The sequence below is a fragment of the Zea mays genome, chromosome 1 (assembly GCF_902167145.1).
Source record: "Zea mays cultivar B73 chromosome 1, Zm-B73-REFERENCE-NAM-5.0, whole genome shotgun sequence".
Classification (NCBI taxonomy): Eukaryota; Viridiplantae; Streptophyta; class Magnoliopsida; order Poales; family Poaceae; genus Zea; species Zea mays.
In genome coordinates, this window is record NC_050096.1 from 173,589,541 (window position 1) to 173,605,288 (window position 15,748).

The window sequence follows — 15,748 nt, forward strand, 5'->3', positions numbered from 1 at the left end:
AGCAAATGATTCAGATGAGGGCAATGCTGCAGCAGTTGTCAATGATGATGAAACAGGTGACAGTGGTTCTGTGACCGAACTAGTTTCAACGCTAATCAGTGGTGCTATACACGAAGACATCATAGGAAATATTAATGAAGAGCCAAATGCAAAAGCAAAGGCATTCTTTAATCTATTAACAGAGGCAAAGAAGGAATTGTATCCAGGTTGCAAGGAGGTCACTAAGGTATCTTTTATAGTAAGGCTCTTTCAGATTAAATGCATGTTTGGTCTTAGTAAAAGTGCATTAGCGGCCGTACTTCAGTTGTTTCGGCTTGTTCTCCCAGAAGGCCACTGTGTTCCGGACACATTGGATAAAGTACAAAAGGTTATTCATGATCTTGGCCTTGACTACCAAAAGATACATGCATGTGTCAATGATTGTTTGTTGTTTCGGAAAGAATATGCAGCCATGGATACATGTCCAACATGTGGTGAGTCTAGATGGCAACCAACGATTTCTGGGCATCATGAGGAGGCAACCAACAAGCGTGCCCCGCGGAAAATCCTAAGATATTTCCCAGTTATTCCTCGATTGCAAAGGTTGTATATGAATTCGACCACATCTGAATATATGCGTTGGCACAAGGAGGGCTTAGTCCAAGATAACAAAATGAGGCACCCTGCTGACTCTAAGGCATGGAAGCATGTAGATAACATATACAAAGATTTTGCTACTGATCCTCGTAACATTCGGTTGGGTCTTGCATCTGATGGCTTCAATCCATTTGGGATGGTCAATGTTGCGTACACTATATGGCCTGTCATTTTAATCCCTTACAACTTGCCACCTTGGTTGTGTTTGAAACAACCTTTCTGGATGTTGTCAATGTTGATACCCGGTAAAAACTCTCCAGGAAACAATATTGATGTATATTTGCAGCCTCTGATTGATGAGCTCAAAGACCTTTGGGAAAAAGGTGTTGAGACATGGGATGCCAAGGAGAAGAAGAATTTTAATTTGAGAGCAATTCTTCTCTGGACAATTAATGACTTCCCAGCATATGGGATGTTATCTGGCTGGAGCACAAAAGGCAAGTTTGCATGTCCATACTGCCACAAGGATACCGACTTCTTATGGTTGAAATGTGGATCCAAGCATTGCTACATGGGACATCGTCGGTTTCTGCCTATGGATCATAGGTGGCGCAAGAACAAGGCCAGTTTCAACAATACTGTGGAAACAAGGGAGCCTCCAGTGCCATTGAGTGGTGAAGGGGTTCTGCAACAGTATGAAAGTTTTGAGCAAATCACTTTTGGGAAGTCTACAAGGAAAAGGAAGCAGCGTGAGGAAGAAACTAGATGGCACAATTGGAGGAAAAAGAGTATTTTTTTTGAACTACAATACTGGGAAAAATTGCTCGTAAGGCATAATTTGGATGTGATGCACATTGAGAAAAACATTTGTGACAGCATATTGGGGACTTTGCTAGGTATGGAAGGGAAATCTAAGGATGGCGAGAAGGCTCGACTTGACATGGAGCATTTAGGCATCAGGAAGGATCAACACATTGTGCTCGGGAATGGAAAATACACCTTGCCATCAGCACTTTACACATTGGGTAAGGATGAGATGATATGGTTATGCCAATTCCTAGAAGGCGTGAAGATGCCTGATGGTTATGCCTCTAACATAAAGAGGAGTGTGGATGTGAACAAGTGTAAGGTGTCTGGTCTAAAAACTCATGACTGTCATGTTATTTTTCAAAAACTATTACCCATTGCAGTTCGCAATGTTTTGCCAGAAAATGTTGCTCTTCCATTGATTCAGCTTAGTAGGTACTTTAATGCAATATGTTCAAAGGAGTTGAGTGCTGAAGATTTAGAGCAGTTGAGCACCTCGATTCCTGAAACCCTTTGTCGGCTTGAGATGATTTTCCCACCAGCCTTTTTTGATATAATGATTCATTTGTCAATTCATCTAGCTGAAGAGGCTAAACTTGGTGGACCCGTGTGCTATAGATGGATGTATCCAATTGAGAGATATCTACGTACTCTTAAAGCCTATGTACGGAACAAAGCGCACCCTGAAGGCTCGATAGCTGAGGGATATATATTAGAGGAGTGCATGACATTTTGCAGTCGCTTCTTGCAAGACGTGGAAACCAAGCTTAATCATGCAGACCGTCATGAAGCTGCTGCTGTGAATGAACCACCATCTGGCTTAAGCGTATTTGCCAACATTGACTACACTAAGAAAGGATTCACTGTCGAGTCACTTTCTAGGAGTGAGCTGCAACGAATGAGGCACTACATATTACAAAACTGTGATGAGGCTACTCCATGGATAAAGTAAGATCTTATTTCAAAATCTATATTTTGATACTATGCATTGGCATGTTTCATAGAATTTGAATTACCTGAAGCCCTCTTTTAAAATATTGTAGCGAGCATATGGACGAACTAAAAAAATTAAGTACACGGAATGTTGATCAAAGGCACAAGGAACAATTTGTAGGCTGGTTCGAGCGAAAGGTGGGTTATGAGTAATTTGTTTTATTTGTAATGCCATCCACTAACTGCTGCTCAGTATTATATTTGCAAATAACTTAAACATGTTTGCCGAATCGTGGTTCCTCCGTCCGGCCGTCCCTCGACAACTCTTCGCTGCGCGGCTGAGCCACCCTCGACACCGGCCGTGGGTCGCCCGAGGCCCGACCATATCCACGCGCGTACGGCGTACGCGCCCGACCAATCACCAGTTCACCATCGCGTCCGCCGCGGCGCCTCTGGCCTCCCGAGTCCTGACACTGCAGTTGAGCTGTTCACGTCACCAATCACCACCGCTTCGGGCTACTGTACGCCTGCTCTCCACGCTGCGCGCCCTCCCCACGTTCACCAATCACCACCGCTTCAAGCTGGCTTGCTTTTTACTACTGCTGCACTTCGTATTATTCTACATGAGCATATGCAGAGAATATGATGCTAGTACTTCGTATTATTCTACATGAGCAACAGTGCTATTGTACTTGGTATTATTCTACATGGCGTGCATGATGCTAGTGTGTCTTCATTATACTTAGAAAATTCTAGTGCATTACTACTCGAGCTTGTGAACACAACCAAGGTGGCAAGTTGTAAGGGATTATTTGATCATTAACAGTTAGCTAGAACCACAGCAAAATGACAGCTCCAGCAAATATAAATATATATATATAATTATGGTGTTTCTTGTTTGGTGTCTCTCTTATCTGCAGATGAAAAGTAAAGTAGAAGGCAAAGCACCGTCAGCATCTATTACTGCACATAATTCCATAAACCAATCTATTGTTATACTTACATGATTTTTTCGTTCCCTGCCCTGTCAGCATCTATTTTCCTGACCTATGATGACGACTCAAGGATATTTGCAGCCGACAAGCAATGAAGCTAATATGTGCACCAACGACAATGGTAGCCAACTTGGTACACGGATTGTGGACGAGATTATGGCCGGGAAGAACGTCTTCTTTGATCTTCTTGACAAGTAAAAATCTATCTACCCATATTGTTCTCTACTGCTTTGGCCTTGGCGCAGATCATAATTATAGTATATTGTTTTCATACCTCTTAATTGTTGAATGAAATCTTTTTACAACACTATTTTAGTCATTGTTTGCATAAAATATATTTGTGTGGCAGGTTGACTGGTGAGATATGGACCTTGAAATTCCATTGCATTGGAGCACAACCTGGAAAAGAAATTGTCACAGTAAATATTGATAAAGCTTATGTTGCCTTTTACAACGTGGTGTACATAAAATCGAAACTTGGATATTCTGGGAGGGACTTCTTGTTTTACAAGAAACGATGTGGCATTGATCGATCCAGGCTATTGGCACTTGATTACATCCACCAAGAAGAGGCCATGCTGTCTGATAACATGGATGAGAGAAAAATAAGTTTTGTGCTCACAAAAGATCCACCCAGTGATCTAGAGGTAAGCATAACTCCCATCAAGCGTCCAAGACAGCGAACAAATGTTGATGAAGAAACTATAGAAGTGTCGATTGATGCATATAAGGAGTGGCTTGCAATACTACAACATGATAATCCAGAAACGGGTAAGTTAAGATGTCAAACTCATTACATTAAATACATGATATGTTATAGTTTCCACAGTTAAACTTACATATTGTTTAAGTGCAGATTTAATGGATGACTTCAGGGAGGATACGATCAAAACATATAAAGAATGGTTAAGGCATCAAGGCGATCTTCCAGATATCTGTAATTTCTTTTATTTACAGCCTACTAACATATAGTGTATATTTTCGCAAATTGTTAGAGATGTAACTGATGCCTATGCTATCCGCAGTATTGTATGAACGACAAAGCAATGATGACCTAATATTATCAGATGAAGAAATTCATGGCAGCAGCAAACCTACTACTAATTGGCCATCTCATGCTAGACGTCATAGGAAAAGAGATCCTGGTATTTTTTACTAAGAGTGTTTTTTATTCAAATGTTGCAATCTTCTACTTTGAATATTTCTACCCATTCAGATGTTATTGGTATATATGTAGATAACGATGGAGTCTTTAAAAAGGAGGGGCGTGGTACCCTTAAGGGTATAGCAGCAACCACCAAGCGGATCAAGAACGGTGATCACAAACTTAAGATTGAATTTTCATCTAAGCTTGGAGGTCCTGTAGAACCAAACGCTCGCACTTTTGTGGATGAAATCGTATTGTTTACAAAGAAAAAGGCACCACTCATTGGAGTGAAAAAGTGGAAAGATATAGAGCTCAATGTTAGATCTTCTATAGCCTCTGACGTACTGGTATGTGAAATTTCTTTACTTGAGCCCTAACAGTTAGCTAGAACTATTAGTGGTCTACTATTCCCAAATTACTAGACAATTAACCTTCTCTTTATATCAAAACTGAAACAGCGAAGGTGGGAGTTTCTAACCAATGAGGACGCGCATGAAAAGATCTGGTCTATTGCTAAGGAGAGATACAAAGGATGGCGATCAACGTTAAGCTCAACATACAAGGCATACAATAGTTATGCTGAAAGGATGAAAAACAAGCCTGAAGATGTAGACATCGTCGAGTGGCATTACATGGTGTTGTATTTTGGATCTGAGAAATTCCAGGTTTGCTATTTCATTTCCTTTACTTTAACGATTGGCACTTGCATAATATGGATGATTCTAGCGATTTATTTATTAATTCATTTCCAACTATTATTATTTTCTAGAAAATAAGCAGCCGGAACTCGGAAAACCGTCAGAAACAAAGAACGAAGCATATAATGGGTTCTAGAACTTTTTCCCAAATAAGCTTTCAACAGGTAATGATATGACCACTACTTTATTTTCCATGATTAATGACAAACTTGTATGATACATTCTTCACATTACAGAGAGATCCAGAAACTGGTATAGAACCAACCGATCTATCCCTTTGGATGATTACTCATTGTAAAAATGATGAATGGTCGGAAGAGGCTTCACGTGGCATTTATGTGAGTAAATCACAAAGCTTACTACTAAAACATACTTTAAAATACTCGGCATCAATTCTTATTTGAATTGAGCTAACTTGAACTATATTGTTTTTTTCAGGAGAACGCAGCTGAGAAAATTGCTGAGAAAATATATCAAACAGAAAAATTTTATCTAACAAGAGAAGAGGAAAATGCTATTTTCCAAACAACATTCAAGGAAACAACAGGATGTAAGGCAAACAGACTTCATGGTCATGGGTACCTATCAAGATATCCAACAAGAAGTCAAGTGATGGAATCAAAGTTCCTCGAACAAGCTCGTGCCACGGTTGCAACCAACCAAAAAAACATTGAACTCGAAAGTCAGGTCCAGTTGTTAAATGAAAAACTTGCGTGTGAGGTTGCAGAACGAGAAAGAATACTCCAGGAAAAAATGCAAGCACTGCAAGAAGAAGAAGAAAAAAAAAGACAAGTGCTTAGAGAAGAAATGAGGCAAGAAATGGTTGCTGCCCTTGCTGTTGTAGCACAATAGGTATAAAATTTGATATTTGTATTTTTACCATCATTGCTATTAGAAACTTTTGCAACATAAATTGTTTGATCAATTGTTTAATGCAGAGCAACCGTGAAAGCACCACTCCAATCGATCCTTCTTCCGTTGTCCCTACTAAACCTCCTGAATTCATCCCAGCTGATTCTCCTGCACCTGCACCAAGTAGTGCAAACAACGTTCGTACACCAGACACAAACAATAAGAAAGACAATATGCCAGCAAACTATATTAGCTCTTACACTCTAAGGAATGCTGTGACAAGACGTGTGCAGGCAAGGGGCAACAAAAGAAGCGAATGTGTATGGAATGCAAATGTTCTTGTATTATGATCATATAAACTGTTTTACAACATTTTTTGATAGTTTTGTTTTTGTAATCCTGGATATGATAATAGGTACAATCCGCAAGTGCAAGCGAGAAGCAAGGTAGATCAACTTAAGAAGCTCTATCAAAGTGTGTTTAAGGTATGTCCACAATCTTTTTTTATTTCTTTTGTAGTTGTGCATGCAATGGATTTTAGTAGCCTAAACAGATTTTAGTTAACCATATGAGCAGTACACATGTTTGTGGCTCTGTGCAGCATGCTTATTTGGTAGCCTGTTTTCGCTCTTGTTAGGCTGGTGCTGCAGCTGCCTTCTCTGGTAGAGATAGAGTAGAACGTTTGCTGTTGCGTGCTTCCTGTTTGCTGAGTGCTACTGTTTGTTGCTTGCCGCTGCTAGCTGCGTGCTGCTGCGTGTTGTTGTTGCTGCTTGCTGCATGCTGCGTGTTGCTACTTGCTGCTTGCTGATGGTTGCTACTGTTTGTTGCTTGCCGCTGCTAGCTGCGTGCTGCTACATGTTGTTGCTGTTGCATGCTGCATGTTGCTGCTTGCTGCTTGCTGCTGCTGATGCTGCTTGCTAGGAGTTGTGTTGTAGCTGTAGCTGTAGGCACTACAGTTGTAGTCTTTCACTAATGATTAACCAAGTTATTGTAGCTTTACTAATTATTGTTTTTAACACTTCCAACAGGTTCCTTGTCGTCGTGATATCGTCGTCAGCCTAGCTAACCATCGCTTGCATCAATGGAGGGGATGGAGGGGTACACGATGACAAAAAAAACTTCCAATAATTTGCTAGTCCTGAGTAGTTTATTATCTATGTTATCACAATCCAAGCTAGTATGAGGATGTTGTGACTGTGAGCTATGTTATCAAATTAATTTGTATTTGGCCACTATTTATTTGGTGCAACCTATTTGTTACAACTTATGGTATGGATGTAGTTAATATATGAGATAAGAGACAAATATTATGGTTGTCAATTTTGGTTCTTACGTTACTGATGTAAAATATAATTCTTTTGCATAACATTTTCTACCTAATACAAATGCAAAATGCATTGTCGTATAAATTGTGGGTTTGAATATATGTAAATGCAACGGTTTTATTGGTTGTTGTATGGTTCAGTTGCAATGATTTTTTTGTTGCAATAAGATGTAATTACCATGGATCTATTTCGTTGGGACTTCGGTAGTCGCAACCTTTTCTTCTTGTTGCAACATCATTTGTTACGATATTTTTTGTTGTTATATCGGTTCTTACCACAGATAATTTTATAGCAAAAAGGTCATGTAGCCACGAGACACATTATGTTGCAAAATGATCAAATGCAACGAAATTATTTGCATGGCAATACATCTTGTTGCCACGAGTCACTGGTGTGGCACTAGTGTTTTGTTGCCACACAGCATCTTGTGGTAACAAAGCCATTTGCAACAGATTTAAACGTGGCATTAACACTTATTACCATGAAATATATTGTGGCAATAGAGTTTTTGGCAACTATCGTAAATGTTGCAATATAACTTATTGCAACAGAATAGTCCATTGTAACAACGAACTGCTGCAACACTTGAATACGTTGCAAAAGATGTAGTAATTGCAACAGAACGTAAAATTGTTGCTATAGCCTATTGCCACTCTGTTTTCTGCAACAGCAGGCAACGACAGTTGTTCTATCACAATTGGTGCCTATCGCAACGATTTATGGTCTATCGCAACGATTTTTGCCCATTGCAAGAAGGTGATTTTTTAGTAGTGTATGACGCCTTAGAAGAGGCTAAAAAAGTTGAAGAACCTGCTGAGCGGGCCAGACTTATAGGTGTATCCTTTATATCTTAGCTTCCTAAATTTTTGTAGCTTCGACACTAACAGATATTTGTATTTTAATGCAGCTGAGCTTTCTCCCCCTCCAGAGCCATACGATCCTAAAACTGATCCATCTGTGAAGGGGGCGCTCGATATGGTCATTATTGCTAACGAGGCCATTGACGAAGCTGTCGACAAGCTGCTGAACGAAGTTGTCGACAAAGTCCTAAAAGAAGACTGAAGTTGTGTATATTTTAGAGTTTAGTGTCCCTGTACGTAGCTTTCGTCTTTGTACGAAACAATTATCAACTATTTGCATGTATATTAATGTAATATATTTCTTTATGATGCATGAAAATTTCGTACATACCGTTTTTTGAGTCGTTGGTGAAAAAACACCTTCCCTTCTTTTCACGCTTCATGAAGAAAGAAATTCCCCTTCTTTTCGGAGACAATACTGAATATCAAGTTCTGGCTATTGTATAGCAATACTGTTGGCGAAGGTACCATCCCTGTTTAAAAATGTGTCTACCGAAGGCATATCTTGTGTTATTGGTACACTCTTTCATGAGTCAGGTATATTTGAAGGAGTAAATTTCCTTCTTCTCCACTACTTTTGTCGATGCAAAATGATGTATGATGCAATGCTATGCAATATGATATGATGGTATGATGCAAATGATGTTTATGCTTAAATCATCAAAGAAAAATCAAGACTCTGTATTCCCTTAGGAACGACTTTGGAGTCTCTTCACCTTTTACTTAGGTGGCATTTCAGCTCTGCATTCCCTTCGGAACGACTTTGGAGCTAAGCTCTGCATCCCCTTAGGAACGACTTTGGAGCTTCTTCACCTTTTACTTAGGTGGTATTTTAGCTCTGCATCCCCTTAGGAACGACTTTAGAGCTTCTTCACCTTTCACTTAGGTGGCATTTTAGCTTTGCATCCCCTTAGGAACGACTTTGGAGCTTTATCACCCTTCTTGTTACACTCGATGGTGTAACAATAGATTTATTGCAATAGGCCGAAGGTTAAACCTCCTTATATTGTCTTTTCGAAGAGAAATATAAAGACAGAAAAGTAAAATTACATTGAAGTGAGAACTTTCTGGTTGAGCCCCTGTGCTTCTTTAGTAAATATGTCTTGATTCGGGCACAGTGCTGTTGACTGTGCGAGCTTCGGACTCCTCCCGAGTGTCGCACTGTTGTTGCGCCTGGCGATGCCCTTCTTGCTGCTGATTATGGACCAAGGTAGGTGCCAATGGTGGTGGTGGTGGTAACTGAGCCCAAGCAGCTTGAGAATGACTTGTCGAAGCAACTGATATCGTGGGTTGCTGGTTGCCCACATACTCAGGGATATATGGCGAATGGCATGAGGCAGTGTGCAAGACCTGCTTCGGCTAATTCTGTCGTGCTTCGCTTCAGCTATCTCCTTCTATTTTTGGATCTTGACTTGGCACATCCTTGTTGTGTGTCCCTTGTCCTCCCCGCAGAATAAGCAGAAGAATCTCCTAGGTTGAGTGCTGAACCTTCCTCCGAAGCTTCTTCCCCCTATGCCTCTTGTAGCTGGTGGTCTGTAAGAGGTTTGCTGTATTCCTGAAGATTGTGAGCTTTGTTGGCTGCCTTGAGTGTGGCTTGCCTTGTCATCATTTGTGCTGGGATTGTGGATTGTTCTGACATGCCTGGGGTGGAATCTTCCTTTGAAGCCCCTAGTCATCTCAGAATACCTATAAGCCTCCTCCCTTCTCTAGCAAAAATCATTGTCGGCTCAGATATATTCATCCATCTTCTGGGGAAGCCTTTCCAAAGTTTGCGGTGGCTTCCTAGCAAAATACTACGCTGTTGGTCCTGGCCGGAGTCCCTTGATCATAGCTTCGATGACAATCTCATTTGGCATCGTTGGCACCTAGGCTTTGAGTCGCAGGAATCTTCAGATATATGCCTGCAAGTACTCTTCATTGTCTTGTGTACACTGGAACAATGCTTGGGCAGTTACTGGCTTCGTCTGGAAACCCTAGAAGCTAGTTACCAGCATGTCCTTCAGCTTTTGCCACGACGTGATCGTTCCCAGGCAAAGGGAAGAGTACCACGTCTGAGCTACACTCCTGACCGACATGACGAAGGATTTTGCCATGACAGCTGTGTTGCCCTCCTATGAAGATATGGTTGCTTCGTAACTCATGAGAAACTGCTTCGGATCTGAGTGCCCATCGTACATGGGAAGCTGCAGTGGCTTGTAAGATGGTGGCCATGGGGTAGCCTGCAACTCTGTTACTAGAGGAGAAGCATCATCAAAAGCAAAGTTACCATGATGAAAGTAATCATACCATTCATCATCATTGATTGGACTTTCTTGACGAAGCTCTTTGTGTTGAGGCCTTCATCCTTGGTCATCTTGGGTGATGTGACACATTTCTTCAGCAGCTTCGTTGATCTTCCTCTGAAGGTCGGCTAGTCGAAGCATCTTCTCTCTTTTCCTTTGCACTTGTTGATGTATGGCTTCCAGGTCTCTGATTTCCTGGTCCAACTCCTCTTCCTGTGGTGTTGGGCTGGTATCCTTTCTTTTCTGGCTTCGAGCATCTCTCAGAGAGTGTCTCTTGTTTGGTGTCCAGTGGCTGCAGGGCAGCCCCTGGCACTATGGCCTTCTTCGGCGGCATGACGAATGTGAATGCTTGCCGAAGGTCATGGAAGTGAGTTCACCGGAGGTGGGCACCAATGTTGGTCACTTGTTCTCAAATGACGTGAATCAAGAACAAGGCAACACAATTGTTAAGTATTAAGGACCTTCGTCTTCCGAAGCATTACCTCCTCCCGGATATAATGATCATCAAACGAAGGTCATGAAGGACATGCCTTCATCATATTATAGATAAATAAGAATACATATGGATAAGTATAATGAATATAACTCATTGATTCATTCATATTTGCATTTCATAGAGTATGTATGAGTATTAACAGGGTCTGTATTACATTGATACCTTCGGCTTCCTCGAAGGTGCTGACGCGGGGGTGAATACAATTCAGCGAGAACAGTATGGTGCTATTGTTCATCTATTTATAGGCATGGGACACAATATGGGTAAAAGTACATTTGTATCCCTGACATTTACTTATGACCATAACATAAATCATTAAGGACTAGCTAGTCTTTTTTCCTTCCAGTCAGCATCATGTTTGGCCTTCATCACCATTTTAAGACGAAGCTAGCTATTATCCTTCGGCTATAGCTTCGTCGTTCATCCTTATCATTTTCGAATTATATCTTCACCTCGTATGCTTTCATTATGGGAGAAAACTTCCATCCTGAAGCCAAAGCTTCCTATAATAATCCATATCATGCTGAAAACATATGGTTAGTCATGTTTTTGAGGACCTTCGGAAGAGGAAGACCCCCAACACCCATCCACTTTCACATAAGCCATTTACAAATGACATTAGGACAGTAGTGTACTTTCTTCATCCTCGACTCCATGAATTCCAGCCTTCGTCGCCCAGTTGTCTTTCCTTTCGACTTGTGGTCGAAGTTCCACCTTTGGCTGTTATCTTTATTACTAGTGTATAAACGAAGTGCTTTTGTACGTTGTCTTCTGTCGAAGTTTAGCTTTGTCCGTAAGTGAGGACATTCCTGAATTACACTTGTTAACGACAAAGCTAGATGTTAAGCAAGTGATCTTCGGCATATGAGTGATCTTTGGCAATCAAGGCCCCCAATAGTAGCCCCTTGCGGGATGAGTTTGTTTTCTTCATAAACAAGCTTTGATCGCAAAAATTGTAACTTGGAGGCCTTATGCCGAACATTCGAGAATCACCTTCTCAAAGCTCATTTAAGAAGAAGATGGTGCATTTGCAGTAAAAATGGGTGACCCGAAAGTTGAATCATTGGGGGAAGAAGTAGAGGTCGCTACACAGGAATAATTTCTATGACCCATGCCGCTTCGCACACATTTTTAGTATAAAAGCGGCCGAGGAGATGAGGGCAGATCACATTTACTACTCTTGACAACTTGCTGCCAAATTTTGCTATGCCTCCAAAGCTTTTAGTCCAGAAGCACTTCGAGAGCTAGCTTTGGCTGAATCATTTTTACTAAGAGTTCCTTGCTTTCCTCAGATGGCCTATGTTGGTGCCACCAGGTAATTGATTAGTCCTACCTCCTCAGAAGCGTGGCAAGACACCTTGCCTGTCATTGAGGCGACAAGGGCCTCATCATCAAAAGTTGGTGTGGAAATGCTGAAGGACCGGCCTTCAAAAACAAGCTACATTGAGATTGGGTGGTCTACTCGAAATGGGTACTTCAGTAGCAAAGTGAATGTTTGTCTCCCAGGGAAGTGTAACACCCCAGTACACTACACGACGGTTGATCTTTAGTGACCCTTATTAGGTACCAACTGTTGGTTGCTAAAGGTTAGGGACCGACGGCCAGTCGCTAAATCCTTTTGTAGCAACGGTCGGTTGGTCGCTAAAAGTCCAGAAATTTAACAACTTATGGTTGGTCGCTATAGATGTCGTCGGGGACTATCGGTGGGTCGCTATAGAGCAAGGATCACTATCAAATCTTATAGCCTGAACATACCTGTAGATTTTAGTGACTAAAAATTAATTAAAACAAGTAAACATTGATCGCTAAATTACGTGGCAATTTATTTCTTTTTAATATTGCTTGTATGTTTATTTCATGGTTTGTTTATGTATGGACATGACTATATGATATTGCTTGTATGTTTATTTCGTGGTGATTTATTTGCATTCGTAATAATTTATTCAAATGTTTATTATTTATTTGGTAAATTTTTTATGAATTTTTTAGTAATTTAAAAATGCATTTCGAAATAAATAAATAAAAAGAAAACCCTCCCTAACCCTAAGGCCCACTAGAGACCCATTTACCTAACCCTACAGTCGCACGCTCCCTTCTCTCCCAGCCGCCGCCGTCGCCGCCTCTATCTCTCCCTTCCCTCTTCTCTCTCCCCTCACCTCTCTCCTCCCTTCCCTCGCCTCGCTCCTCTCTGTCCTACCGTGCTTCGCTGCCGTCCCAAGCGGCGGCGGCCAGGAACCGAACGAGGAGACGGCGGCTACGGCTATCGCTGGTGGCGTCGAGAAGTGTGCTTCCTGCGGCTGCCGGGAAGACGACGAAGGTTGTGCCGTAGGGTACGGCGACGGCGACGGCGAGGTGTTCGACCGCGCGTCGTTCTCGTGGCTCCTGCAGAAGGCGTCACTCAGGGAGGCTAAAAAGTATTCCATGATGTCCTATCTCTGCAACATCACCTACATGATCCCTAGAATTCAGGTAACCATCACCATCGTCCATCGCCACGGCTAGCTAGCAGTACTGCTACTCTTCCTCTCTCTCACGCGTCAATTGCAGCTCGTCCTCGGTGAATTTGGAATTGCTTTCGGTAAATGCACGTGAGCATGTGATTGTGCCAAACCTGCATGCTCTGTTCTGCTCTTCTGTCCCACGATGTATTTAGTTTATTAGGATATGCCACGATTTCTGTACTGCTACCTTGGAGGGATCATTTTTACTTCTAACTAGTTCATTCACATTATTAGGAATCATAGTTTTTGGTGATTCCACATCATGACATGCTGCTCTGGTAGGTCATTTGTTGTTGCATCCAAACTGGTTCAACTAAACCATGTCAACACCGGCCCCTTTTGTAATTTCGCATACTATATTATATTGTTACTAGGCATGTAAAAGGTTTCGGACTGTGTACTTGTCTCTGACAGCCTTTACAGCCTTTTCTTTTGTTCATGTTTTCAGTTTCATGTCCTCATATCCTACATCGAAACATGAATGTGACAATTTAATCCATGTTTGTGTGGTTCTGTCTTAAGATATTTTGTTTTCCATTGTAGCTCTATTTCATTCATAGATTTTGTTTTACATTGAATCCTTTACCAGTACCGCAGTGGCAATTTTTTGTGTTAGCTGTAGCAGCTGAGAATGTTCTTTTGGCTGGATGCTAATTTTTTTGTTGTTCTTTCTAAAGACAAAATTAAAAGTCATTGCCCACCTTGTTTGATGTAATGTCTTGTTCAAATCTAGGCAAATAGATAAAATGAACAAGAACCGTCTATGGAAACCGTTTTGGTACCCTTGCTGCATAGTTGCAGTTGATTATGAATGGACACAGTTCCTAAAGCCTGCAACAAGGTTTATGATATTCTGGTCGTTAATCATGAATGGACATAGTTCTCTTACTAGAGTTATTAACATGTACTAATAGTATCCAGCAGTAGTGTTTAAGTGCAAAGATATGCAGGGGCTGGGAATGCTATTGTTACCATCGGTGATGCTACAAAATAATCATGTTTGGTAGCTTTCTGTATTTGTGGCCGGTCTTCCATAGTTTGATGGAGGAAATGAGCAAAAAAGGAAGGGGAAGGCAATATCAAGGACCTTGGGTTGCACCTGAATGAAGATGATGATTTTTTGTAATTTGGATGCATGAATGGAGATAGTTTTTTATGATTTGCAGAATTAAATTATGGTGCTTTCAGTTATCTATCTTGATGCATGTATGGAGATGATTTTTTGTGATTTGGAGTACTAAATTAGCTTGATCGGTATTAGTTGGAACCTGAATAACAAAATATCTATCTGGATACATAAATGAAGACAATTTTATCTTGATTATGATCATACCTTTTTAATTTTTTTCTTGTTTTTCTCTAGCCTAGTAATACATGACTTCGTATCAAAGAACTGATTGGGAACTAATTCGGTCCTCTTTTACTTCTGAAGGGAGCTCTTCATATTTAAGAAGGCATGGAACATCAGTGCTTGCACAAGAATTTATGGTGTCTACACATGATTATGACATTGAAGAAGAAGAAATCCATGGGTTTGCATTGCCTCACCAGTCTGCACCTCGTGATATGGAAAGCACCGGGAGACATCCATTCAGACATCAAATAGTGCTTTTGTGACTGATCATCTCTGGAGCTTTTGTGAATGATCTAGCTAGCTATCTGTAAATGATCTAGTTGTGAATGATATTATAATTATGATGCTTTTGTGAATATATAATTGTGGTGCTTTTGTGTTTATGTGATGGATCTATGACTGTGGTATACTGATTAACTGTGTATGTCTTTATGATTTGTGTATAAAAATCTGTGATTTGTGGTGCTTAATTAAATGTATATTATTATTAATAACAACTGTAAAAAGGGTGACTTTCTGTTGGTTGCTAAATGTATAGTATGACTACTTACGGTTGGTTGCTAAATCTATAGTACAACAACCCACGGTTGGTCGCTAAATATACCATATTAGCAACGGACGGTCGGTCGCTAAAAAGATGTCGGTCGCTAAAACCTTTAGCGACGGCACTTACAGTGACCATCCTTATGGGTCGCTAAAAGTTTTTAGCGACCAACCGTAGGTCGCTGAAGGTCGTTTTAGCAACCAACCGTAGGTCGCTGTAAGTGAACCGTCGTGTAGTGGTAATTCCCAAAGTTCTTCTTAGTGCTAACTCAAGGACCATTATTTCATGTGAATCAAATTGAGCAAAAGACACCAAAAAACTTGAGAGCAAAAATTCAACTAATTCTTTTGTCCTAAGACTCTGCCTAAATCATATCAT

The 15,748-nt window shown here is 40.9% G+C and overlaps 1 protein-coding gene and 1 long non-coding RNA gene across 2 annotated transcripts; both read left to right on the top strand.

Moving 5' to 3' along the window:
- Nucleotides 1–4,692: 4,692 nt before the first annotated feature.
- On the top strand, nucleotides 4,693–6,008 carry LOC103645045 (uncharacterized). Its single transcript, XM_008668177.2, has 5 exons — nucleotides 4,693–4,805; nucleotides 4,917–5,123; nucleotides 5,228–5,320; nucleotides 5,393–5,494; nucleotides 5,595–6,008. Exons 2-5 carry the CDS (start codon nucleotides 5,046–5,048, stop codon nucleotides 6,006–6,008), a joined length of 687 nt encoding a protein of 228 aa, XP_008666399.1. The 5' UTR covers nucleotides 4,693–4,805; nucleotides 4,917–5,045.
- A 63-nt stretch (nucleotides 6,009–6,071) lies between these two features.
- LOC103640561 (uncharacterized) lies at nucleotides 6,072–7,328 on the top strand. Its single transcript, XR_559728.3, has 3 exons — nucleotides 6,072–6,328; nucleotides 6,424–6,493; nucleotides 7,037–7,328. It is a non-coding gene; the product is annotated as an uncharacterized lncRNA (long non-coding RNA).
- The last annotated feature ends 8,420 nt before the right edge of the window (nucleotides 7,329–15,748 follow it).

Excerpts from the sequence above, each read along its gene's own strand:
- LOC103645045 (XM_008668177.2), top strand. The coding sequence starts at position 5,046 with ATGAAAAACAAGCCTGAAGATGTAGACATCGTCGAGTGGCATTACATG. Across the intron at positions 5,124-5,227 it reads TTGGATCTGAGAAATTCCAG|AAAATAAGCAGCCGGAACTC; the intron begins GTTTGCTATTTC and ends ATTATTTTCTAG. Across the intron at positions 5,495-5,594 it reads AGGCTTCACGTGGCATTTAT|GAGAACGCAGCTGAGAAAAT; the intron begins GTGAGTAAATCA and ends TGTTTTTTTCAG.